Source organism: Dermochelys coriacea, chromosome 3 (assembly GCF_009764565.3).
Source record: "Dermochelys coriacea isolate rDerCor1 chromosome 3, rDerCor1.pri.v4, whole genome shotgun sequence".
NCBI lineage: Eukaryota > Metazoa > Chordata > Testudines > Dermochelyidae > Dermochelys > Dermochelys coriacea.
Window position 1 is genome coordinate 150,601,200 of NC_050070.1, and position 26,230 is coordinate 150,627,429.

Consider the following 26,230-nt stretch of genomic DNA (forward strand, 5'->3'; position numbering starts at 1 on the left):
TCCAGGCTGCGTGAAAGGAGTGGCCTGCCATTGGAGAATGAGCGAAACACACAGCCTGGCTGCAAGAGGCATAAGTGATGGTGATGAGAGAGACCTCATCGGGAAGGAAGAAGGCAGCAAGTTCCAGTGGCCTGCGCATGTGAGTGGGAGCCAAGAAGGCTAGGCTTATATTTCTGTTGCTACTATGGATGTTTGTCACCTGCCTCAGTTTCCTCACCTGGAACATGGGAGGATGATCCTGAGTGCTCTAATGTGGGGAGGGTATGAGGTTAATTAATGTCTGCAAAGTGTGTGTGGTTGGCATGCAGGCTAGGAAGGCTGGGCAGTGTTTTGTATGCCCTCTTCTGGATGGAATCAGAACTACTCAAGTGTGTGTTATAGACGCTATACTATTAATGGAGGTTCTCCTTCACCCAGGAGTTAGATTCTCTGCTTTTGGATCCAGGATGGTCGGAGCCTCTGCTTCAGCCCATGATGGGAGCCAGGCTCTGAGTCTTCTGCTGACCCCAGGGCCAGCCCCTCTGGATCCATCACTGGTGCAGGCGCCTTGCTTTTGGAGGGAGGATCCCTTTGGCTGGCATCTCGGAGAGCTGAGGCTTTTAGTGCAGCCTCCTCGCCCTTTGTAACGTGCCCTGACGCAGCCGAAGGGGGGTGCAGGATCTGCAGCCTGGCACACAGGGCTGGGCAACCCCCAGGCAGGGAGGAAATCTTGAAGCGGGGCGGGGAAGAGGAGGCCTGGGCTTCTCCAGGGAGCAGCTCCAGGGCAGGGAGTCAGACAGCAGCTGCTGTGCCTTTAATTTCTCTGCCCATACCGCCCCCCCCCTCAATCTAAGCTGCATGCTCCGCACATCCTGCCTCCAGGCCAAACCCCACCTTTCCTCTGTGCAGAGCCAGCAGCCGAGCTAGCGCCTCCGCTGCAGCGAGCCGGGGCGAGGGAGGCTCCCAGCACCAGCGCGGAGCCAGGGAAGGAGAAGAGAGGGAAGGGCCCCTCTGGGAGCAGCCCACACAGTAAGTCTCTCCGCTCTCCTCAGCCCCTCCGGCCACGCTGGGATCCGATGAACGGCTCAGCAACTAGAGGCTGCTAATTTCAGGGCCTTCCATGGGAGGGAGGGGCTGGCGGCAGGGACCCTCCCTGGCTTGGGCACTCGCTCCTCTTGACTGTGGCAGCTGCTTCAGGGAAATGCTCAGGTGAGTCAGGGCGGTGGCACCGGCCTATGGCACAGGTCTCTTCCCCCTAGATCTCTGAAGATGGGGAGGGGCTCGCAGGGCTTTGGCTAGAAGTCTGTGCTCCAGGCCTGGGGGTCCCCTCCCTTAGCAAGAGTGGAGGGAAGGGGACCCCCCCCCCTTTTGCACCTGGGAGGGCAGCAGTGGCATTTTCTCTTTGCCCCCCCCCCCCCCCGCCCTGCGAGTGTCTCTGGCATGTGCAAGGGGAAGCTGCTCTGGGCTGAAGCCAGCTGCTGTGTTGCACCCGGTGGCTGTGAGCCGGGCAGGAACTGCAGAGGATATGGGTGTTCAGCCTCGGAGCTGCCTTGGGTCCTGGGTTGTGAACCGGATTGTTGTTCCTGCTCTGGAGTTGCCCCCTCTCCAGTCTTCCCCAGCACTGCTCAGCAACGCCCTATGAGCACCCACCCTGTGCATTGCAGGGCTACCCTGCTGGGAGTGCCAGCCTAGGGGAAATCCCAGGGGGCTCTTTCTTCCACCCCTCACCCTCGCTTCCTAACTGGCAGTACTGCACTTCCCCAATCTTTCTTGTCTGGAGAGGAGCCTCTCCGTGGGGGCAGGACAGGCGGGCCCGGGGAAGGGAGAGGTTGCTGAGAAATGAGCTCCCTGGCTCTGGCAGCAGATGTGCTGCAGCAGTTGGGGCCCTGTAAGTGCCTCCATAGAGGAGACTGCAGCCCACGGTCCCTATGGGGCTTGGGGTCTACAGTTGATCAGGGGCGGGGGCTATGTGAGAGCTGGGGGAGGCTGTGCGTGAGGGTGACTATTGGGGTCTGGATGCTTCTTGGCTCCCATTCCCAGCTGTTTACAGGAAATAGCTTTCCTGCTCCAAGGCTCTGTACTGGACTTTGGAACAATCTCCCACAGCTCAAGCATCTCTCAAGACAGTGTCTTTCCATTTGCTCAGCTGAGGTGTAAGACTGGCCCTGGCGGCTTTGAAGTTACTAAAGATCCCAGGGCGTGTTTCCATGGAACTGATGTGAACTCCCTTGGCCTGGCCAGATCCCAGCCTGGGTAACTGCACTGTGCTTTCCATTAGTCCTGTTGTTTCATGTGAGTGCCTGCCTTGAGCTCTTGTGTGTAGTGTTGCTATCTGGTGTGTTCCACCTCAGAAGTGGCTGCACCTTGGTGCTGGGTGACCAAGTATGTATTATATGTAGTTTGGGATTAGGGTGTGGCATTCCTTGGGCTGGTTGGAGAGAACGTGCCATGCAAGCCTCGGTAACTTTTTATGTTTTGCTGGGTGTGGTGGCCAGGTGCGTCCAGGCCTGGTTTGAGTTAGACACAGGTCCTGGGCTCTTCTGTGTTGTCTGAGCAGCCATCCCTGAGTGCTGGGTTCCTCAAGGAGTGAGGAGGGCTCGGCCACGCACAGCAGTAAGTCCAGCCCTGGGGCTGCTTGACCTGTTTCCTTTAACTTTCTAGTCCAGGGGGTTACCCCCTTCTCCATTGGATGTCATTATTGCAGAGACTTGGTGCCCTCCCAGCTCAGGCAGGGATGGTAAGCAGGGTGCTTGTTGTGTTGTAGCAGGCCCTTGATGCAAATCTCGCAGGTTGACATGGAGCCAGGCCTGTCCTAGATACTTAGTACATGCTCTCCTGCATCAAGTGCTACCCACCTCCAGCCAGCCGTGGGAGGCTGCTGCAGGAAATGAGGCCTGCATCCACTCTGCACCTGGTGGGCAGCATCCTGCAAGCCCAACAGCTTCAGTTCTGGTTGACCTGGTCAGCTCCACGAGGAACCTCCCTCAAATGCCTGGGGACCAGCAGTGGTGGGAACAGCTGGACCCTCAGCTGTGTGTATAGGGGCGCCCCTGTGATCACAGGCTGGAAACAAAGGGACCTGGACTTCCCCCGGAATGGTCACCTGGGTTCTGTATGGATCTGAACTCCTATGCACTTGAATAAGGATCTGCCTGCTGGGTCACCCTACCATTGGGTTTCAGCGTCACACTGGGGATCCCAGTGCACTGTTCTGCAAAGCTTTGAGTTCTGTTCCCACCTTGGGGGATCGGCACATCTGAGAGAGCTGTCCCTGGAGTGGCGGCTGGGATGGTGGCAACCTGGCTGGTAGGAATTGTTGGTGATCCAAGGTCTAGCTAGGGGCCAGTCTCCCCTGGTGCAGGGAGACTGGAGAAGCCAAATCCCAGCACAAAGGTGGAGTGGGAATTGGTGAGACAAACCCTACTGTGCAGCTGGGGAAACCCAATCGCCTGCCTGTGGGTGCACAGTGAGTCAGTGGCACCAGCTAGTAGGGCTCAATCTGGGCATGACGTCACTGGAGGCTGAGTGAAGACAGAACTGGTGTACAGGAACGGATGTGGGGGGGGAGTTGGGGTCCCTCCCTACCCTATACCTTCCACCTGCAGTCACTCCACACTCCTGCCAGGGAAATGGGGCTGTGGAGCGGGGGTTTGCCCTGCTTTGCCCACCCAGTGCTCCAGCAAGCCCTTGTGCCCTGACCCTGCTCCCCAGCAGGAGCCCTGGGAGCACCCATTTTTCCAAGGCCCCTGGGCACAGGCCCTGTTGGCCCAATGGCTAATCCTCCACTGCTGGTGTAGGGTTTGTTTAGCTGCTGGAGAAAGGCATTTGGGGACTGGAAGGGCCAGTTGGTTTGTGTCGGAAGGAACAGGGAAGGTGTCTTCCAAACCAACCAAACAGGGCAGCTGCGCTTCCCCTCGAAAACCTCGCTGTGCTGCCAGCGTACGCTGGAACAGCCAAGGTCGCCAGTTCTGAGGGGGGCAGCAAGCTGTCCTAGTCATGCGTTGCTCCGGAGCTCCCGACTGCTCAGATGCTTGGCACCGTGTAGGGCTTGGGGAAGGGAGTGACGCCAGGGGAGGACTTTGAAAGGGAGCTCAGGGACTCCCAGGGCAAGAGTCAGCCCTGGCGTCATTGACTTGTTACACTGAGGAGAAGGCACTGCATGGAGGGATGGGGAAACCTATTGGGACCCATCCACTGTTCCCTCTAAGCTGTGCATGTCTGTGCCTGCACACAGATCCTAAATCCCGTGCACATGGCAAAACATCGCGCACACACAAATTTGCACAGAAGCACAATTCGCACAGAAGAAATTTTTTGCGCACTTGGCCTGTCAAAAATTTGCACAGAATAATTTTTTGTGCACATGGCCTGTCAAAAATTAGAGGGAACATTGGTCCCATCCCATCCAACTCCCGGAGGTCAGTGCAGCACACAGCTCCTTTCTAGTGCCATTCTGCACGGCCCGGCCATGAGGCTCCCGCCACTTCTCTGGGGTTGCGATTCCCCAGCCACATCCATCTGGGTTGGAAAGACTTTCCTGAGATTCAGCTTTAATTCCTACTCCCTTAATCACACCCCATCCCTCCTAGCTACAGCCTCTTCCCCCCCTTGTGGTTTACACCCCCAAGGATTGCATACTCACTCCACTTCCAGCCACCTCTTAGCCAAGCTAGGAAGACCTAGCTCTTCTGACCCTCTCCTCAGCCTCACCCTTCCTGGAGCCCTTTGCTGAGCTCCTTCCAGCTGGCTGCCCTCTTTGTGAGGAGATGTCCAGGACAGAGCAAACTATCCCCAATACCAGAGCCTTCCCCACACACCCCAGGAGAAGCCCATGGAGGGGGCTGTGATCTAACTGTTGTAGCGATGCAGGATTGACCCCCTAGTAGAACAGCCTATGGCTGTCCAGAATCAGTGGCAGCCCTATTTTGTTCTGTTCTGTTCTGTTCCAGTTCTTGTGCTGTGCCCATCACCATGGTATTGGAGCACCCTGCCCAGAAGGGGGTTTCCCACCAGGAGGTCTCCAAAGCATCTGGGTGGACCTTGGGCCCCATGCTATAGCTGTGCTGAGGAGCAAGCTTTGTGGCTGAACCAGTATTTCAGATAGCAGTGTGTTTCTGGGGGCCTATTTTCCAGGAGTCTGTGGAGCCAGAATTGCCCCCTGGCATCAAAAAGTTGGATGCTGCTGGAGTGGGCCTGCCAGGTACAGAGATAGCTTTGGGCACTCCCTGGACAACAGTTGGCTTGTGCCTTTCTGAAGCATCATCCAGTAATGTGCACCCTATATGCCCACCCAGGGGACCCATTGGCTCCATCAGCACCAGCCTGCCTGGAGACCTCTGTCTGCTCCTGCTCAGCTGGCATCCAGACTGGTTCCCCATGTGTCTGAAATGCTCTTCACTCCCTCTGCACTCAGGAGGACTCCAGCATCAGTTTCTGGTTCCCCTCCTTTGTGAGCACAGCAGCCATCAGGGCCTTCCAAAATACACTGAATAACAAGGTTAATAATAACCTATGCTGTGCGCTATGGATGGCTGTGCCTGCTGGGTAAGGCTCAGCTTATCCACAGGGGGCTGCTGCAGAGCTGGGAGGAGCTATAAATGTTTGAAGAGGAAGCAGGGGTGCAGGAACTCTACAAAAGAGGCTGCTAGTTTTAGCCCCCTGGGGATGAAGAAAAACGTGTAAATGTCCCCAGAGTGTCACTAGTGCAGGGAAGTCTGCCTGAGTCTGCAGACAGCCTGAAACCATCGCTCTGTGAGGGCAACTGCCCCCTTCCTGGAGATCAGGAGGGGCTGTTCACTCAGCTGATGATGGAAATGTCAGCATTAACCCCTTTACTGCTGATCACCACATGATTGGAGAGGGAGGGTTGGTCTATAAAGATCTATGCAGCATGACTGGGAATGGCAGCTCATTTTGGGGTCACAAGTGAGTGGCACTTAAGAGATGACCCCCAATTATTTTTTCCCATCTGGTTCCTGGAGCCAATCAGCCAGAAGGGAGGATCAGAGAGCTCCACCCACGGGGAGCTAAACCCCGGGAGCAGAGAGGAGCTTTTCACACAATGCTTAGCCTGGGCACCATTGTTTTGCAGGGCAACAGTCGGGGTCTGAGTCTCTTGGGCAAGCCATTGCTGTCATGAGGATGTGCAGTAGGGAGGTGGCATGTAGTGCTCTCAGTGGGTGAGGGGCTGGCGCTGCCGTTGGGAAATGCTCTTTCCCTGGAGTTGCACTGCCATGGCTAGAGCATGCTCACACCCATATCAGCGCTGCACAAGCCTGCCGGGAAGGTAGGGAAGGGCCTGGCACAGCAGGAGGAGGCTCGAGGCAGGGGAAACCGCAAGCCAGGAAATAAAGGCGGCACAGATGACTAGTGGTGTTCCTTGCCCTGCCCTGCCAGTCAGAGACTGGAGGAGCTAGCCCAGGGGCTTCCTAGATGGGAAGGTACTTGACTGGTACACCGAGATGGTGTCGCTGTGAGGTTCTAGGGCACACAGAGGTGCTAGTGCTGTGGACCCTGGGGTGGGGAGTTGGCACTGGGAACTGCATGGAAATGGCACCAGGTGCGAGGATGAAAAAGGGGATTTGTATTGTGGCAAGGAGGGGCACAGGGATGGGGAGAGGAGCAGAATTGGTACTGCCTGGGGAAAGGGGTACTGGACATGCAGGCGGGAGTTCATAATGCCAGAGGAGCAGGCACCAGGGGCATGAAGGGTGGTTGAGGCTGCGGGGGGAGGGTATATTCTCTCCCTCCCCACCTCCATGAGCATTGGAACAGATACAGACAGTGCCACTATAGGACAGCTCTGTGGGGCAGGAGCCACATGCATCTCGTGTCCAATGCCCAGTCTCTTGCCCATCCCAAGGAAACCAGCAGAAGTATAGCATGGGATCTGCCAAGAGCTATCCCAGCCAATGCCATCCATTCCCTCCTGGTAACAGCAGGCACCCCCAGGATCAAGGGAGACCTCCTCCATCCGCCTCAATCCATGCCTTCTTGTGCTGAGGGTTGTGGTGTCTCTCAGCACTGGGCTGCTAGGTGTCCGATCCCCTGCCATTCTGGGGGGCTCTGGCAGCGGTGTCCCCTGGAATGGAGAGGATCGTGGCTGGCAGCAGGGAGGCTGTGGGGAAAGTGTTACGGGCCCCAGGGCAGGATTTCTGGCAACAGAAAATGGAGTCCAGCTTGGCCGTTGCGGTGAAATGTCCTGGGGGTAGGTTGGGGTGATTGTCTGAGCTGGGGAAGAGTGGGGGTGGGAAGGGTCTGCTCCACCAGGGTCCCTCTGCTGCCGTGTGCAAGGAGACTTCTTGTGTGTTTCCAGCACTAGTCCTGCTGAGTGTCGCTCCCTGTAAGATGAGGAGGAGCCAGCATTTCTGAAGGGGCAGGGCAGGGATTCCAACAGGTCCTCAAGGTGATGTTTTACCTGCTGCCTCCCCTTCCACGGGCCCTAGTGCCAGTCCTCAGAGCAAGGCCTTGCTTGTGCCAGCCAGTGCCCACCGCCTCGTGCTCAGTAGTGCTCCTATGTGCTGCCATGGATCTTGCGCTGGCTGCAGTCCCAGCGGTGGCTCTGGAGCAGCAGCGAGGTGGGTCAGAACTGACCTGGCTGGATGGAGTGGCGCAGCGCACTGGGGCCTGGTGCTCAGGGGAGCCCAATCCCACAAACCCACAGGTCCCAGGTGCTGATTAAATCTTTCGGAGGCAGGGACTTTGCAGGCCTTTACCCGGTTTGTGGTGGGCTCCCCACCTCCGCCCATCAGTCATTCACCCAAGAGGGCGATGGGTCGCAGTCCCAGCAAGGGACGTTGGGGTGGGGCCCACCCCCATATTTTGGGATGGGAAGTTGGTGACTGGTGGGGGGAGGGCCAGCTGTGTCCCCAGCACTAGTGGAAGTTGGTTAGTTGCACACACCCCAACCAGGAAAGAGCTGTGGTCCTGCTGGTCTGGCATCCAGTCTCCAGCAGGGACTGATGGCTGGTCACTCTGGAGTCCCCCTGCACCCGTATACACCTCTCCCTCCTGAACACCATTGTGGATGGAAATGTGGTCTGTCAGGCTGGAAGCCTTGGCGCAGTTCTACACAGAAGCGACAGTGTCTGTGCTATGGATTGGGGTGTGGGAATGGCCCCTGACTGTGGGAGGCCACCCCAGGGGTTCTTTCTGCACTGCCAACTGGCCACGGCTTGGTCACTTGGTTTCTGAGTAGCACTCCTTAGTGGGAGGCAAAAAAAATGAGGTTAGTCCTTGTGGCACCTTAGAGACTACAAATTTATTTGGGCATAAGCTTTCGTGGACTAGAACCCACTTCGTCAGATGTATGAAGTAAAAGATACAGGAGCAGGTATAAATACATGAAAGGATGTGGGTTGCTTTGCCAAGTGTTAGTCAGTCTAACAAGATAAATCAATTAACAGCAGGATACCAACGGTGGAGAAATAACTTTTGAAGTGGTATGACGGGCCATTACAGACAAAAAAAAAAAAAAAACGAGGAGTACTTGTGGCACCTTAGAGACTAACAAATTTATTTGGGCATAAGCTTTCGTGGGCTAAAACCCACTTCATTGGATACATGCATGAAGTGGGTTTTAGCCCACGAAAGCTTATGCCCAAATAAATTTGTTAGTCTCTAAGGTGCCACAAGTACTCCTCGTGGTTTTTTTTGTTTTGTTTTTTTGCTGATACAGACTAACACGGCTCCACTCTGAAACCTGTCACTATTACAAACAGTTGACAAGAAGGTGTGAAAAGAAAAGGAGTACTTGTGGCACCTTAAAGACTAACAAATTTATTAGAGCATAAGCTTTCGTGAGCTACAGCTCACTTCATCCGATGAAGTGAGCTGTAGCTCACGAAAGCTTATGCTCTAATAAATTTGTTAGTCTCTAAGGTGCCACAAAGTACTCCTTTTCTTTTTGCGAATACAGACTAACACGTCTGCTACTCTGAAAGAAGGTGTGAGTAACAGTAGGGAGGGGCTCTCCTGGAGCAGGTGATACTTTCCCAGCAGAGGCAATGCATGGGAGGGCATGCAGGGTCACATGCCCCCCCAGATTGCTCGGTTACATGGTGTGGCCAGGCCCGTCCGTGCAAGGTGGCTCAGCTGGTGAGCTGCACAAGGCAGGGAGAGGCAGAGGCAGGAGGAATAGCTGGGAGCTGCAGGGAGGGGCCACTGCTTTCCAGGAAGGGAGGGGCATTGCTTTTTTAGGGGAAGGGGCTGTGTGGGAGGGCAGGACTCAAACTGTTCTGGGGTTGTGCCACCCCCCCCCTGCCCCATCTATCATCAGGCACGGGTCATCTCTGTTTCCCAGAATCATGCATCCTGTCAGCTCTGAGCTTGGTTTGAGTCACACTCTCCTGCTGGAGGAGGGCTGCCCCGGATCCTCCCTCTTTTCCACCTTTCCAGGCTCCTGTAACTCCTCCAGGAGTCTGAAGTCCAAGTCCCACTGCCCAGGGCTGAAGCATATAATTTAGCTTCACAAGGCCCCCTGTGGTGTGGGGCCCTCGGCAATTGCCCTGCTTGCCACCCCCTAATGCCCACCCTGAACTTGCGACCTCCTTAAACCTGTCCTGCAACCCCCCCCCCCGGGGGTCGGTTAAGAGAGAACCACTGCTCCAGCCCACTGAGCATTGCTAGCTCTGGCCTGCAGCCTTGCAGAGATGTCACCACTTGCTAATGGGCCCTTCAAATGTGCTGACTCAATGCATGCTCCTCCAAGGGCATCTCCAGAAGGAAGGGACTAGTGCAGGCAAAATCTACAGTGCTGCAGGGCCCATCCCTAGGAGGGGGAGCCTGAGGAGCAGCCACTTCCAAACCCTCTTCCCTTTCCCCCTTAGGAGTTCCCACCTTCCCACTGTGGCCAGTCTCTTTCCCTCCCTCCCGCCTCATGGTTTGTCTCAGAACAATATCACCCACATCTTCCCCCCACCAACCAGCAGGGATAGCTAGAAGTGGGTCTAGGACAGTGGTTTTCAAACTTTTTTTCTGGCGACCCAGTTGAAGAAGATTGTTGATGCCTGTAACCCAATGAAGATGGGGCAGAGAGATTTGAGGTGTGGGAGGGGGCTTAGGGCTGGGGCAGAGGGTTGGTGTGGAGGGGGGAGGGCTGTGGGATGGAGCCAGGAATGAGGGGTTCGGGTGTGGGAGGGGGCTCTGGGCTGGGGCAAGAGGTTGGGGTGCAGGAGGGAGCTCTGAGTTTGGGGGACTCAGGGCTGGGATGCGGGAGGGGATGAGGGCTCTGGGCTGAGGGTGCAGGCTCTGGGGTGGGGCCGGGGATGAGGGGATTGAAGTGTAGGAAGGGGATCTGGGTTTGGGGGGGGATCAGGGCTGAGGCAGGGGATTGGGGCGTGGGCCTACCTTCGGTGGCTCCCGGTCAGCAGTGCAGGCGGGGTGCAGAGGCAGGCTTCCCGCCTGTCCTGGCACCGCAGACCATGCTGCACCCTGGAAGCAGCCAGCAGGTCCAGCTCCTAGGTGGAGGTGCAAGGGCTCCACCACCCGCAGCTCCCCGGCCAATGGGAGTGTGGAGCTGGTGCTCAGGGCGGGGGCAGCACACAGAGCCCCATGGCCCCTATGGGCTGGACCTGCTGCTGGCCACTTCCAGGTAGGGACTACTAGTTTTACTACTAGTTTTAGTTTTTACTGCCCGCCAGGGTCTCTGGGTGCTGAGCAAGGCAACCCCGTGCCTTGTATTCCACATCCCAGTACAGGGTCGCGACCCAAACTTTGAAAAACAGTGGTCTAGGAGAGTCCCAGCATCTCCGGTCCCAGCCTCCCCCAGCAGGAGCACTGGTGGTGGGGTAGCGCCCAGCCATTCCAGTCCCATCCATCCCCAGGAGGCACTATGGGGAGTGGGGCAAGAGTGTTGGGTCTGGCAGGGCTCCCATCTATTCCAATCGCAGTGCCTCCTGTGGGAGCAGGCTGTAAGCAGCAAGAACAGAGCGCTGGAGTGAAACGTTCATTGCTCTGAAGTCCTGGTGGGCAGTGATGAACAGTGGGTGCATTACTTTTGGTGGGGGGAATGGGGGCTGAGGCGGTCAGGATTCCTGCGTGCTTGGCCCCTTTCCAGACAAGTCCAAAATTGCTGTTTGTACTTTTGTGCAGAGTTTCAGCAGCGGAGCCACTCCCCACCCCCATCTGCTCCCAGGGCAGCTCTGTTTGTTCGGCTTAACGCTATTGTGGATAGAAATGTGGCCTGTCAGGCTGGATGCCACGGCCCAGTTCTACACAGAAGCGACAGTGTCTGTGCTATGGACTGGGGTGTGGGAATGGCCCCTGACTGTGGGAAGCCACCCCAGGGGTCCTTTCTGTGCTGCCAACTGGCCTGCCGCGCTCGGTCACTTGGTTTCTGGGCTCCCTCACAACAAAAGGAAGATGGTTACTGTGTGGGACGAACTTTCCATCCTGTTAAAATAGTGGCTGGAAGAACTAGTCAGAGTCCAGCATACAACTGTGCAAGCTTCTCCAAAAGGCTCCACCGTTGCACCTCAAACCGGACCAGCCCTGGGCTCCCCACACACAGCTGCCAGTGCCCCTCACCCCTGACCTGCAGCCCCCCTGCCCCCCTACTATCCAGCCCTGGGCTCCCCACACACAGCTCTGCCAGTGCCCCTCGCCCCTGACCTGCAGCCCCCCCACACCCTACTATCCCAGCCCTGGGCTCCCCACACACAGCTCTGCCGATGCCCCTCACCCCTGACCTGCAGCCCCCCCGCACCCTGCTATCCCAGCCCTGGGCTCCCCACACACAGTTCTGCCGATGCCCCTCACTCCCAACCTGCCTCTTCTCTGCCTAGCCCAGATTCCTCTTGCAAACTCTGTTCCCATGGGGGAGTCCTGTCCCCAGCCATCCCTGAATCTCCTCTTCCCCACCTCCCACTGCCCCCACACACACTGTTGTGCCATGTCTCATCTCCTAGTGCCTTTTTCATCACAGGGGGAGGTGCTGAAGCTAGCGCTGCCTGTGCCTGGCCACCTGCACCATGATGCCCTTCGGGGGAATTGCCTCCCGGCTGCAGAGAGACCGGCTTCGAGCGGAGGGGGTGGGTGAGCACAGCAATGCTGTCAAGTACCTGAACCAGGACTACGACACCCTGAAGCAGGAGTGCCTGGAGTGCGGCAGTCTCTTCGAGGACCCCCAGTTCCCAGCTGTCCCCTCCGCCCTTGGCTTCAAGGAGCTGGGACCAAACTCTGGCAAGACCCAGGGAGTACGCTGGAAGCGCCCATCAGTAAGTGCCTGGCTCTTTCCTCTGTGGGGCCTACAACATCCATCTGGATCACTCGGCCAGAAGGCCCTGGACTGTGAGAGCTGCCATGGTGACCCAGGCTGTTGCCCTGTCCCTTACACACTGGATCCCTTTGCCTGTCGTGAACCCTGGTCCACAATCTGTCAAGCACTCCAAACCCCTCTGCCTGCCCCAGGCCTCATCTCCTTCAGACACCCTCCTCCTCCACAGGTGCCCGGAGCCAGGGGTGCCAAAGGAGTTCTGTCTGTTGCATCCCCCGAACCGGTTGCCTTCTGTAGTGAGTTCCTTTTCCATTGGTTAGATCCAGGCATTGAAATGTGGGGGTTGGTCTCTGTCTCACCCCTGCCCTTTCTGGATGGATTTGGACCTGCGCAGGTGTGTGAGCACATTGCCTTCAGTGACTGGGGGCCCTCAATGCAAGCCCTCATATCACTGCCATTAACGAGATTTGGGGCCTGTGGCTCTGCAGCAGCAGGTCTCAAAATGTTTCCCCATTAATCCCTTTGGAGTGGTTACAGTCAAGGCCCTTGCCCACTGCTGGTGGCAGTTGGCACCCCTCTCCCCTAAGGGTGCTGTCAGACACTGTCACGTGGTCACCCCTGCTCCCTGAACCAGAGCCCAGCTGATACCTGCTGTGTAAAGATCAGAATGCAGATCCTGCTGAGATCTGGCACCAGTATGTGAGTGTGTCTGCCCCTCTGCAGGAAATCGTGGGGGACCCTCAGTTTATTGTTGGAGGCGCCACGAGGACAGACATCTGCCAGGGGGCTTTGGGTAAGTACTGTCCCTCCAATCCCTGCACAGCAGCACCTGGGGTTTGGTACAGGGAGGGGAGGAGGTGTTTGTGTGAGGAGTGTTTGAATGGATTGAAATTGTGGGTCCCTCTCAAGTGCAAAGAAAGGATCCTGGTGGCAGGGGCAAGGGTTTTGTAAGGGTCGATTTCCAGCATTCTCTCCAGGAGTTGGGGGATTGACCCCAGTGCCCCCACTGAATCAACTCTGCTATTACTTCTGCTCTTCCCCCATAATCCCACCCAGCCCTGCAGCTCTGGTTCCATCCTGGGATTTCCCTCCCATCTTGCCAGGATCTAAGAAGGACCTCCCTCCCGTTTAGCACTATGCAAAGGGCAAGGGCTCGCAACCCCTTCGCCACTACTGTGTGTGACTGACTGTTGGTTACAGTAGTCCCTGGACATTCCCGCCAGGAATCCAGGCCCCACTGTGCCAGGCACTGTGCCTACAAGTCTGTAATAAGCCAGTTCCTGCTCCAAAGAGCGTGCAATCTTGGCAGGTGATGAGAGACAACAGTAAACGAATGTGGTACAGGGCAAAGTAATGGTGCTCTGACTGTGATCGGTGGTGGTGGTCACTTGCTTGCATAGTGTTTTGTGGGCAGCATGGTGGAGGTGAATTGGAAGGACCGTGCAGTGGCTCTGCTGATTTTCACAGGGAGTGCCTTCCAGGCCGGCGAGGGAGAAAGCACAAAGGTGACTGTGGTCAGCAAAGGCTGGCAGAGGTAGATGTCTGGATAATATATTCGAGTTGTTAGGTAGGTGGTACTGAGCTGTGATTTTAAAAAACAGTAGCTTGTGTTTGATGCCTTGGAGAAGGGGGTGGAGCGAGGCAGTGGAGGGACCCAAAGAGGAAGGTGACACAGAGTGATCTTAGCAGCAGCATTTTGAATAGACTCAAGTGGAGCAAGATGGTATGGAATCATAGACATGTAGGGCTAGAAGGGACCCTGAGAGTTCATCTAGTCCAGCCCCCTCCCTTCCACCCCCCACTGAGGCAGGACCAAGGAAACCTAGACTGTCCCTGAGAGGTGTTAATCTAACCTGTTTTTTTAAAAACCTCCAGTGATTCCACAGCCTCCCGAGGTAATCTATTCCAGGACTGAGCTATCCTTACAATTTGAAAGCTTTCCTAATGGCTAACCCAAATCTCCCTGGCTGCAGATTAAGCCAATTACTTCTTGTTCTACCCTGAGAAAACACAGAGAACAATTGGTCACTGTCCTCTTTACAACAGCCCTTCACATATTTGAAGACTGTTATCAGGTCCTCCCTCAATCTTCTTTTCTCAAGATTAAACCCTCCCTCCCCTGTTTTTTTTCTTTGGTTTTTTTTTTTTTAAACCTTTCCTCAAAGATCATATTTGCTAAACCTCTCATCATGTTTGTTACTCTCCTCTGGCCTCTCTCCAGTTTGTCCACATCTTTCCTAAAGTGTGGCACCCAGAATTGGATGCAGTACTCCAGCTTGAAACTCACCAGTACCCGAGCAGGGCAGGACAGTTGCCTCCTGTGTTTTCCATACCACACTCCTATAAATACACCCCAGACCTACAACACCCCTGTGAACTTGGACACTTCCAAGCATTTGTCAAGGAGCAGTGATGATGGGAGATGATGATGGTTTCGATAGTGTAGCCAGATTTTTTAAATGCTGCGTAGAAAGAAGTGGCAGGATTTAGATACGGTCTGAACACGTGGATTTCGAGATCAGGGACTCCTAAAATACTGTGTGCTGATGTGTGTTAAACAGCTGCTGTGTTTCACCCCCGAGATGGCTGCATTTCAATGTCTGGGGAAGTGATTACTGTGTCTAGTTTGTTGCACCCCTTGGGGGCTCTGGGAATGTCGAAGCTGCCATGGCACAGCAGCATGACCTGCATGGGGAGCCACAGAGCCAGGCTGGGCACAGTCTCTGGAAAGAGAGAAGCAGGATCCCCAACTCCCTTACAGCAGCCAAAACAGGACGCAGAATTGCAGTTAGTACATGAGTCTGTCCAGGAAAGAGCCATGGCCAGAGTAGAGGTGGGAGGCTGCAGGCCAGGATCAAGAGGCATAGGCAGAGCTGGGTGGATGGGCCATGACTGGAATGGTAAGATGGGGAGGCCTGTGGGTCAAGAATGAGGAGCATTGGTGGAGCTGGGGGTGGGGCCCCAGGACTGGACAAGCAAGGGGAGTTGGTAGCCAGGATTGCGGGGCATTGGCCCAGCGGGGGTGAGGTTGGGCCACTCTGTGGTGTCCCCGTGGCAAGCACTGCTGCCTCCACCCAGATGGAGTGGGTGTTCTGGGCCTGGCCACACCCGGGCAGGAAGTTTCTAGGGAGCTGAGTCACAAGGGGAGGGCAGCCAGTGGCTTGAGGGTTGCTGTGGTGATAGTGTGTGAGTTGGTGCCGTGGCTATATTTAGAATACCCGAGGCGATACCAAACCAGGCCCCACCCCCAAGTCCGGTCCAAGATCCCAGAGTCCAGGCCTGGTTCTTCTCCTGCTGGGAGCTTCCCTGTTCTGCCTCCTGGGCACTCCCTCTGCATCCCATTAATTGATCATTAAATATTTATGGTAAATAGGCCTAATGGCCTGTGATGGGATGTTAGATGGGGTGGGATCTGAGTTACCCAGGAAAGAATTTTCTGTATAGCCATTATATGGACAACATACCCCCATATCTCAATGTCTGTACTTTGACCCGTTAAACTTTTACCTCCAGTCGGGGAGATTGCAGATTATGTATTCCTTATGCCACCTGCTCCTAAACTGAATTTTGCACCCCTTGATAAGCTGAACCTTATTCCCTGATAACCAGAAACTTCTATGCCTAAACTCTGTATCGTTTTCTTTTTACTTCAACATTATCTTAATAAAATTATTAAATCTGGCTGGTGAATCTTGCCCATATGCTCAGGGTTTAGCTGATCACCATATTTGGGGTCGGAAAGGAATTTTCCTCCAGGGCAGATTGGAAGAGACCCTGGAGGTTTTTCGCCTTCCTCTGTAGCATGGGGCACGGGTCATTTGCTGGAGGATTCTTTGCTCCTTGAAGTCTTTAAACCATGATTTGAGGACTTCAGTACCTCAGACTTAGGTGAGAAGTTTATTGCAGGAGTGGGTGGGTGAGATTCTGTGGCCTGCGTTGTGCAGGAGGTCGGACTAGATGATCATAATGGTCCATTCTGACCTTAATATCTATGACTCCCCACCCCAGCCAGCCTATGCCCACTCTCTGCTGCTCCCCCGCCCCTCTCAGCCTGTGTCATTTCCCTGCTGGATTTTCCAGTTGCCAGAAAAATAATTTAATCCGCCAGGTTTTTTCTTTTTTACATGGATACTATATACTAGATATGGATGCAAAAAGAAAAGGAGTATTTGTGGCACCTTAGAGACTAACAAATTTATTAGAGCATAAGCTTTCGTGAGCTACAGCTCACTTCATCGGATGCATTTGGTGGAAGAAACAGAGGAGAGATTTATATACACACACACACAGAGAACATGAAACAATGGGTTTATCATACACACTGTAAGGAGAGTGATCACTTAAGATAAGCCATCACCGCGAAACAGCAGCCTGGATTTCTACATAGATTGCTTCCGCTGACGTGCACGAGCTGAAATTGTGGAAAAGCAGCATCGCTTACCCCATAACCTCAGCCATGCAGAACACAGTGCCATCCACAGCCTCAGAAACAACTCTGACATCTTAATCAAAAAGGCTGACAAAGGAGATGCTGTCGTCATCATGAATAGGTCGGAGTATGAACAAGAGGCTACTAGGCAGCTCTCCAACACCACTTTCTACAAGCCATTACCCTCTGATCCCACTGAGAGTTACCAAAAGAAACTACAGCATTTGCTCAAGAAACTCCCTGAAAAAGCACAAGAACAAATCCGCACAGACACACCCCTGGAACCCCGACCTGGGGTATTCTATCTGCTACCCAAGATCCATAAACCTGGAAATCCTGGACGCCCCATCATCTCAGGCATTGGCACCCTGACAGCAGGATTGTCTGGCTATGTAGACTCCCTCCTCAGGCCCTTCATTACCAGCACTCCCAGCTATCTTCGAGACACCACTGACTTCCTGAGGAAACTACAGTCCATTGGTGATCTTCCTAAAAACACCATCCTAGCCACTATGGATGTAGAAGCCCTCTACACCAACATTCCACACAAAGATGGACTACAAGCCATCAGGAACAGTATCCCCGATACTGTCACGGCTAACCTGGTGGCTGAACTTTGTGACTTTGTCCTGACCTATAACTATTTCACATTTGGTGACAATGTATACCTTCAAATCAGCGGCACTGCGATGGGTACCCGCATGGCCCCACAGTATGCCAACATTTTTATGGCTGACTTAGAACAACGCTTCCTCAGCTCTCGTCCCCTAATGCCCCTGCTCTACTTGCGCTACATTGATGACATCTTCATCATCTGGACCCATGGAAAAGAAGCTCTTGAGGAATTCCAATATGATTTCAACAATTTCCATCCCACCATCAACCTCAGCCTGGACCAGTCCACACAAGAGATCCACTTCCTGGACACTACGGTGCTAATAAGCGATGGTCACATAAACACCACTCTATATCGGAAACCTACTGACCGCTATTCCTACCTACATGCCTCCATCTTTCATCCAGACCACATCACACGATCCATTGTCTACAGCCAAGCTCTACGATACAACCGCATTTGCTCCAACCCCTCAGACAGAGACAAACACCTACAAGATCTTTATCAAGTGTCCTTACAACTACAATACCCACCTGCTGAAGTGAAGAAACAGATTGACAGAGCCAGAAGAGTACCCAGAAGTCACCTACTACAGGACAGGCCCAACAAAGAAAACAATAGAACGCCACTAGCCATCACCTTCAGCCCCCAACTAAAACCTCTCCAACGCATCATCAAGGATCTACAACCTATCCTGAAGGACGAGCCATCGCTCTCTCAGATCTTGGGAGACAGACCAGTCCTTGCTTACAGACAGCCCCCCAATCTGAAGCAAATACTCACCAGCAACCACACACCACACAACAGAACCACTAACCCAGGAACCTATCCTTGCAACAAAGCCCGTTGCCAACTCTGTCCACATATCTATTCAGGGGATACCATCATAGGGCCTAATCACATCAGCCACACTATCAGAGGCTCATTCACCTGCGCATCTACCAATGTGATATATGCCATCATGTGCCAGCAATGCCCCTCTGCCATGTACATTGGCCAAACTGGACAGTGTCTACGTAAAAGAATGAATGGACACAAATCAGACGTCAAGAATTATAACATTCAAAAACCAGTTGGAGAACACTTCAATCTCTCTGGTCACTCGATCACAGACCTAAGAGTGGCTATACTTCAACAAAAAAGCTTCAAAAACAGACTCCAACGAGAGACTGCTGAATTGGAATTAATTTGCAAACTGGATACAATTAACTTTAGGCTTGAATAGAGACTGGGAATGGATGAGTCATTACACAAAGTAAAACTATTTCCCCATGGTATTTCTCCCTCCCACCCCACCCCCCACTGTTCCTCTGATATTCTTGTTAACTGCTGGAATTAGCCTACCTTGCTTGTCACCATGAAAGGTTTTCCCCCCCCCCCCCCCCCCGCTGCTGGTGATGGCTTAACTTAAGTGATCACTCTCCTTACAGTGTGTATGATAAACCCATTGTTTCATGTTCTCTGTGTGTGTGTATATAAATCTCTCCTCTGTTTTTTCCACCAAATGCATCCAATGAAGTGAGCTGTAGCTCACGAAAGCTTATGCTCTAATAAATTTGTTAGTCTCTAAGGTGCCACAAGTCCTCCTTTTCTTTTTGCGAATACAGACTAACACGGCCGCTACTCTGAAACTAGATATAGATGCTATAAGTGGCTGTTGCGGGAGGGGGAGCTGCAGAGTTGCCTTGTGGTTGGGGGTTGGGCTTGCCTCGTGGGGGAGGGGTTGCCAGTTTTTTGGCATTTCGGAGGTGGTAACCCTATCTGTCTCCCCTGGCACCCAGTCTTCTCCGCCCTCAGCCGCTTGTCACTCATGGCCTGGTTCCTGCCCGCAGCAGGGCAGCATGTCTTGTTCCCGTCTGACTGACAGGAGCAGCTGGGGGTGAGGCACAAGCTAGTTGGCCTCCCAGCAGTTTCTGCCCTCCCCCATTATTCCCAGGTGCTCCGGGGAGGAGTGTGAACCCCTGGACACAGTGCCCAACTCCTGGCTTGGATCTTGGGGCAGCATGTGCATGGGGGCTGTGTGGGGCTGTGTTTCCATCCCCCTCAGTCAGTGCTACCTCACCAGGCCCTTGGTCCCTTCCTGCGGAGCACGTGGGAGGATGGCGGGTGCCGGGTGGGGGCACATCCTTCTGCTTCCACAGGGCTAAGCAGGGGTGTTGTAGGGGTAGAGCATCCTGGGTTCCCCTGCCCAGCATCCCTGGGAGGAAGTTGCTGTAACTCCCCCTCACACAAACCCCTGTTAACTCCTTCAGTGCCTGGATTCTGTGGGTCCTGGGGATGCAACTGGCGCTTGTATCATAATGGGCAGCAGGCTGGAGGATCCCATGTGGCGCTGCCCAGGGAGGGAGGTGGGTGAGGTAGAAGTGGGGAGGATCACAATCTCTGGTCTCAGTGACTCAGCAGAGAAGCTGTAGGGAGGGAGAGGCTGGGGGGCAGGTCCGGTGGCTGATCCCAGCTCCCTGCTCTCCAGGTGACTGCTGGCTGTTGGCTGCCATTGGTTCCCTCACCCTCAACGAGGATCTCCTGCACCGCGTGGTGCCCCATGGACAGAGCTTCCAGGAGGACTATGCTGGAATCTTCCACTTCCAGGTAAGGCCCAGGGCAGGGCAGTTCTCCACCCCACAGCAGGTGCTGTAGAGCCCCTCGAGGTAGGTTCAGGCCTCGGAGTGGAATCCAAGCCTCCCCCATGGCCCTGGCCTAGGACCATCTACATTGAGTAACTCCTGGGCTCTGTCATGGCCCCTCTCTGCTTCAAGCTCTGCAGCTGTCCCTGTCCCCGGGAGCCTGGTCCTGTCCCGCTCACCCCAGGCTCTCCTTCCTCCCCAGATCTGGCAGTTCGGCGAGTGGGTGGACGTGGTGGTTGACGACCGGTTACCAACCAAGGACGGGGAGCTGGTGTTTGTGCACTCGGCAGAGTGCTCCGAGTTCTGGAGTGCCCTGCTGGAGAAGGCCTATGCCAAGTGAGTGCCACCCTGCTGGGCCTGGGGCCAATGGGGTCCGAGAGGGCGAGGGGCTGAGTGGAGAGCACATCCCTGGGGATCCTGTCCTGGGGGTGTCTCCTCCAGTGGGCTTACCCCTCTGATCTGAGGAGCAGCTGGTGAGTCCCAGTGCTGTCTGCCCTGGCGTCCCACTCATCCCCTGGCTCTGTCTGGTGTGCAGGCTGAATGGCTCCTATGAGGCCCTGTCGGGGGGTAGCACCACGGAGGGTTTTGAGGACTTCACTGGCGGCGTGTCGGAAATGTACGATCTCAAGCGGCCACCCCGCAACCTATCCAGGATCATCCACAAGGCGCTCGATAGAGGATCCCTGCTTGGCTGCTCCATCGACGTAAGGGGTGTTCCTCTTCCCTGCCCTTCCCTAAGGGGTTTTGGGGAGCTTGGGGCCCCTTCTCCTTCCACCTCAGGCTCTGAGGCCAGATTGCTCCCTGCGTCCCCCTCCATGCCCAGCTGCCAAGGGGGAAGGTGTAAAATCCTCCTTAGCTGTGTCACAAGGCCCTTGATAGAGAGAGTAGCCCCCAGCTGGTATCCTCCCACCATCTCAGCAGGGCTGGCCGTAGCTTGAGGGATGCCTCACCCAGATCACCCCCACCTGAGGACAGCATGGCCCCCTGCTGAGCTCCAGAAGCAAGGGCTGGGGAGCAGAGCTGGTTCACAGTCTCTGTAGGTACCTCAGGCAGGGGATCTGGATGGGACCAGTCTTGCTGGCGGGGGAGGCTCGTGGGTGCAAAGAGATCATTCATGCCCCTCTGCACCATTGGAGGGTTTTGGAGCAGGCATGTGCCCCCTTGTGGTGAAATTTTGAATCAGCACCCACTGATCTGCCATTTCCAAGGGGGTATGTGGGGGCCATAAAACCAAAATCCCCCAAACAACTGCGGGGGCAGGTCAATCCAAACCTCTGAGGAGAGGACCAGAGGGTGGGGGCTTCAGCATTAGCCCTCAGCCTGAAGGGTCCCAGGGGATGTACTGTGAAGTAGAGGGATTCTTTCCTCCTTCCCCAACCTCTGCTCTAGGTGTGTCTTCTACAGGCATCCACAAAGTAGGCAGTATCCATTCATCTCCCCCTGCCCTCCCAACCACTCCCAATGTGTCGCATTGCAGCTATCCCTCCAGCAGAGCCCTTGTTGCAGCTGCTGCAGTGAGGGGGAGCAGGGGCTGGGTGGCTGGCTGTCACGGGGAGTTGAATAGATTGGCCCACATCATCAGCCCTGATCCTCTGGTTGACGGTGCCCTGCCCCTCCCTGGGACTGGAGCAGCTTTGGATGGAGGTTTTCTGTGGGAAGGCAGCATGTCAGTGTCTCCTTAGCTAGAGGAGGAGGTGCTGGCTCTGGACAGGGGGAGATGAACCAGTTCCTTGTCCTCTCCCCTCAGATCACAAGTGCCTTTGATATGGAAGCAGTGACCTTCAAGAAGCTGGTGAAGGGGCATGCCTACTCTGTCACAGGCTTCACTGAGGTGAGTGGCTGCCTGGGACCAAGAGAAATTACAGGGCTCAGCCAGTGGCATCAGTTTAACCTTTGACCTGTGAATTTTGCCAGGTGGAGTACCGGGGTCGCCAGGAACAGCTCATCCGCATCAGAAACCCCTGGGGTCAGGTGGAGTGGACTGGAGCCTGGTGCGACGGGTGGGTGAGAAACGGGTGCCATGCTGGTATTGTATAGTCCTGCTGGGAGGGAAGTCTTGTAGTGTGCGGTCCAGGTGCTGTTTGCATGGCATTGCGAAGAGAGAGTTTGCAGCACGTGATGTGCCTGCGTCAGATAAAGGTGCAGCTCCAGGGTGGGCTCTGAAGTGTCTGGCACTGGGGCATGTCAGGGAGGGTGGCACAGTTCAGTATTAGTGTCCCCTGTCTAACCGCCTCTCTCCTGCCATCCCAGCTCTTCTGAGTGGAACAACGTGGATCCTACCCAGAGGGAGGAGCTGCAGCTGAAAATGGAGGATGGTGAGTTCTGGTGAGTATCTGCAGAGACAGATAGTGCCACGCTCCAGCAGGCGGGGCAGCCTGCACCTGTTCCAGACGGGGGGTGGGGCCATAAGGTTCTGATCCTCGGGGATCACATGCTTTGTCCTAATGGGCTGAATTCCTACCAAATCAGGAGCCTAGGAAAGTGTCTTCATCTCCCTAGTTAATAACTCTGCTCCTCTGCGGCCCTTCTGCCCAGCCAGACGCTATGGAGCTGGCCAGCCCTCCAGGCGTGCGAGCAGTGCCTGTCGTAGCACGTCCGCACACCACGTCCTGTTGCCCCTGGTCCCAGTTGCAGGCTGTTGCCGTGGCGGTCCGGCTGTGCCTCTCCCCCTCCCCAGCGCGCCATTGAGAGCGCCTGCTTCCTGTCCCAGAGTTAGGGCAAGGGAATCCAGTGGGGTTTGTTGCCCCGAAGATGGAAGTAGAGCTGGGGGATTGGCAGAGGGCTTCATGGCGCGCAGCTCTGCTAAGGGACCCTATGTTCAGGGCGGGACGCAGCCAGGCTGATGATACGAAGGACCCCAGCTGGGCTGCATGGGGCTTGGGCCAGCAGGAGGGACACTTATTCCAGGCTGCTGCCAATGAACCCAGATGAGCCCCCCTCTGCACTCAGCCTTGTTGGGATGGTGATAGCAAATAGGGCTGGGACAGGAATGTGAGGGAATAACCTTTGCTGGCCCCAAGCATTGCTGGCTCAGACAGTAGTGGGGGGTGGGTTGGATGGGACCCCCCGAGCGTGCCTCCTGTAACTCTCCCCTGTCTGAGAGCTCCTGAGCAGTGGGGCACAGGGAGGGGGTTAGAGCCAGAAAAGTGAGGGCCCCGTGGATGGGAAACTGGGAGCCTTCCTGCCACCCCAGCACCGCTGAAGAAATCCCCTGATGGAGAGACCTGAGCTGGGTGGAGTCTCAGTCTTTTGTCTGCCTCCCCTCCCCCATGTTCAGGATGGCTTTCAGGGACTTCATGAGGGAGTTCTCCAGGTTAGAGATCTGTAATCTGACCCCTGATGCCCTGGACAAGGATGGGCTGAGCAAGTGGCACATGACCCTGTTCGAGGGTTCCTGGCGCCGAGGCAGCACAGCAGGAGGCTGCAGGAACCATGCAGGTACCATCCACCACCAGCCTGTTCCTTAAGCCTGTCTACACTACAGCGTAAGCCTAGGGTTCGAATTCAGACTCAGGCCTAATCCCCTTTCCGTCCACACACAAATCGCACAAACCCAGGGCTCGAACCCAAGACCCCAGAGGGGTGGGGGATCCAAGCCTGAGTCAATCCGGGACCCAGGGTTCAAGCCCTGTTGCTCTGCAGTGTAGACGCAGCCCCACTGCACTCGTGCTCTGGGAGTCTGCCAAAAGTATCCCACGGGCCAAATTCCGTTGTCCTCTGGACAGCCGGGTTTGGCGAGCAGTCAGGTTTTCCCACACTGCAGCACGAACAAAGGGCTAAAGCAGCCACGTTTTTGGGAGGGCACTAGGTAGTCTGGGATATAGATAGCTGGACTTGTGCCCACCTAATGGAGACCCAGGTTGGGGCCCAGGGTTCAACAGTTTGGGGTTACAAATGAGTGTAGATGCTCAAGCCCTAGGTTCACAAACTCAAGTTCTACTAACCCTGGGCTTACATTGCAGGGTAGACATGCCCTAAGACTCCAGTTTTCATGTGTGTGTGATCAGGGAGCACAGTGATGCTCTGGGAGTGGGTCTGCTATGGCGTGGGGGTTGTGAGGCCTGTCCCTGCTCTGGCAGGGGGCAGCCACTGGGCGAGGAACAAACTGTGTAGCCCAGCAAATCTGAGCCCTGCAATAAGGAGGGAGTGGCTGGTGATCAGAGACACCGGGGGGGGGGGATGCAGGAGCCTACCCCTTGCGTAGCGTTCGCTATGGGGAAGTGGGTGCAATGGGGGAGGAGGCTGTGGAGCCTGCTCATCCAATGCATTACCCTGCCTTCTCTTTCCTGCAGCCACGTTCTGGATTAACCCGCAGTTCAAGATCAAGCTCCTGGAGGAGGACGATGACCCTGAGGACGACGAGGTGGCCTGCAGTTTCCTGGTGGCCTTGATGCAGAAGCACCGGCGGAAGGAGCGGAAGGTGGGGGGTGACATGCACACCATCGGCTTTGCAGTTTACGAGGTAAGCCCCTGGGTGTTGCTCAGCACTCCCTGGGGTGAGGAGTCCCCAATCCCAACCCGCATGTGGGAGCACTGCTGAGCTCCAGAGAGAGCCAGTGAAGGGATCCCACAAGCCCTGTTAGTGGGGTGACTTTCCCCACTCGCCCCCCATTCAGCACTGAGTGCAAGCGGCAGCGGGCAGGGGCTCCACTCCCCACAAACAGGTCCTGATCTCTCTCTCCTCCTTTCCACAGGTCCCAGAGGAGGTACGTCCTGAGCTGCCAAACCCCACCGCTGGAGTGTGTGAGAAGAGGAGTGCTAGGGCTGGCAGGAAGGGGTTAATTCAGAGCCTGGGCTCCTGAGGTCCATCAGCCCTGGGGATTTCCTGCCTCAGCCTTTCATCAGTTCCATCAGCCTGCTAGGGCGACCCCTGGCCAAGCCTTCCCTGGGCTGGCAGTAGAAAGCATGCCAACATGTGCTTAGCAAGGGAATACCAGGAGGAGCTGGCTGATGCTCGGCCTGGCTAGCGTCACAGGGGCTCAGCATGCTCAGGTTGAGAACAGGAAGATCCCCACCCCCTGGAGTAGCTCCGGAACCACATGCGGCTCTTCAGAACTTAATATGCGGCTCCTTGTATAGGCACCAACTCCGGGGCTGGAGCTACTGCTGGAAAGGCACCAACTTTCCAATGTGCCAGGGGGTGTTCACTGCTCAACCCCTGGCTCTGCCACAGGCCCTGCCCCCACTCCACCCCTTCCCGCCCCCTCCCCTGAGACTGCCGTGCCCTCGCTCCTTCCCCCCCCCCCCAGCCTCCTGCAGGCCACAAAACAGCTGATCGGGAGGGGGAGGCACTGATTGGCAGGGCTGCTGGTGAGTGGGAGATGCTGGGAGCAGGTGGGGGGAGCTGCTGGGGGGCTGCTGACATATTACTGTGGCTCTTTGGTAAATTCTGGCTCCTTCTCAGGCTCAGGTCGGCCACCCCTGCCCTCGAGTAATCATTCACTGCAGTGTGTGCATGTGCACATGGGACAGGGGCTATCTCCTTGCCTTCAGAAGCTGCAGCATTAGTCAGTGATGAGAGACCAGACACTGGATTAGCTGGGCCGGGCTAGTTTAACAACTTCCTGGAGATAATTTGTCCGGGGTGGGTAGGTTTGATGGGTACCCTCCACCCGAGAGCCATGCTGTGGTGTGCTGTGCTGATAATCTAATGTGTCTGGTGCCTCATGCCCTGGGCAAGTCCTCCCTGCCCGTGGCTGGGCTGTTACCCATGGGTGTGTCTGGTCCCCAGGCCCAGGGCTGCCAGAACGTGCACCTGAAGAAGGAATTCTTCCTGCGGAACCAGTCCCGGGCACGCTCAGAGACCTTCATCAACCTCCGGGAGGTGAGCAACAAGATCAGGCTGCCCCCGGGCGAGTACCTCATCGTGCCCTCCACCTTCGAGCCGCACAAGGAGTCCGACTTTGTCCTGCGCGTCTTCACTGAAAAGCAGTCAGACACAGAGTGAGTCCACATGTGAGATAAGCAGCCGGGTCTCAGCTCAGGCTGTGGGCACACAATAGCCCAGCTTATGCCTGGCATGGCTCGGGTGGTCCCTGGGCAGATCTGGCTGAGTGGGAGGCTTTTCCAGAACATACTGACATAGGGGTGGGGGAAGGCAGTCCCCCCCAGGTTTGGGCATTGGGATTGGAGCCCCACACAGCTGCAGGGGAGATGCCTGACCCTTCCCTGCCCATCACTCCATGTCTGTGTTGCCATGTGTCTCAGTGCTTTGTATCCCCTGGGTGTCTGTTTCCCCCCAGATCGGGTAGGACAGGGTCCCCAGGTCATGTTCCTTGGGCCCTTCTCTCCAGGGGTCTCAGAACTAGGGTTTCTCTCCCCAAACCTCCTGGCCCATCTGATCTAGCCACACTAGGGGGTACGCCATG

At 55.6% G+C, this 26,230-nt stretch overlaps 1 protein-coding gene across 2 annotated transcripts in view; it reads left to right on the forward strand.

The window, feature by feature from the left end:
• Positions 1-422: 422 nt before the first annotated feature.
• Positions 423-26,230, forward strand: part of CAPN11 (calpain 11) — a 33,730-nt gene continuing 7,922 nt past the window's right edge. The window contains exons 1-13 of one of the 2 annotated variants that reach the window (XM_038396024.2): positions 423-1,008; positions 11,903-12,194; positions 12,917-12,986; positions 19,709-19,827; positions 20,065-20,198; positions 20,398-20,566; positions 21,610-21,693; positions 21,777-21,862; positions 22,113-22,187; positions 23,140-23,300; positions 24,155-24,324; positions 24,557-24,568; positions 25,594-25,805. In XM_038396024.2, coding sequence (XP_038251952.1) covers positions 11,949-12,194; positions 12,917-12,986; positions 19,709-19,827; positions 20,065-20,198; positions 20,398-20,566; positions 21,610-21,693; positions 21,777-21,862; positions 22,113-22,187; positions 23,140-23,300; positions 24,155-24,324; positions 24,557-24,568; positions 25,594-25,805 — 1,538 coding nt within the window. In that variant the 5' untranslated portion in view covers positions 423-1,008; positions 11,903-11,948. Of the gene's footprint in view, positions 1,189-11,902; positions 12,195-12,916; positions 12,987-19,708; positions 19,828-20,064; positions 20,199-20,397; positions 20,567-21,609; positions 21,694-21,776; positions 21,863-22,112; positions 22,188-23,139; positions 23,301-24,154; positions 24,325-24,556; positions 24,569-25,593; positions 25,806-26,230 lie in introns of both variants that reach the window. The other variant, XM_038396025.2, reaches the window with a different exon arrangement.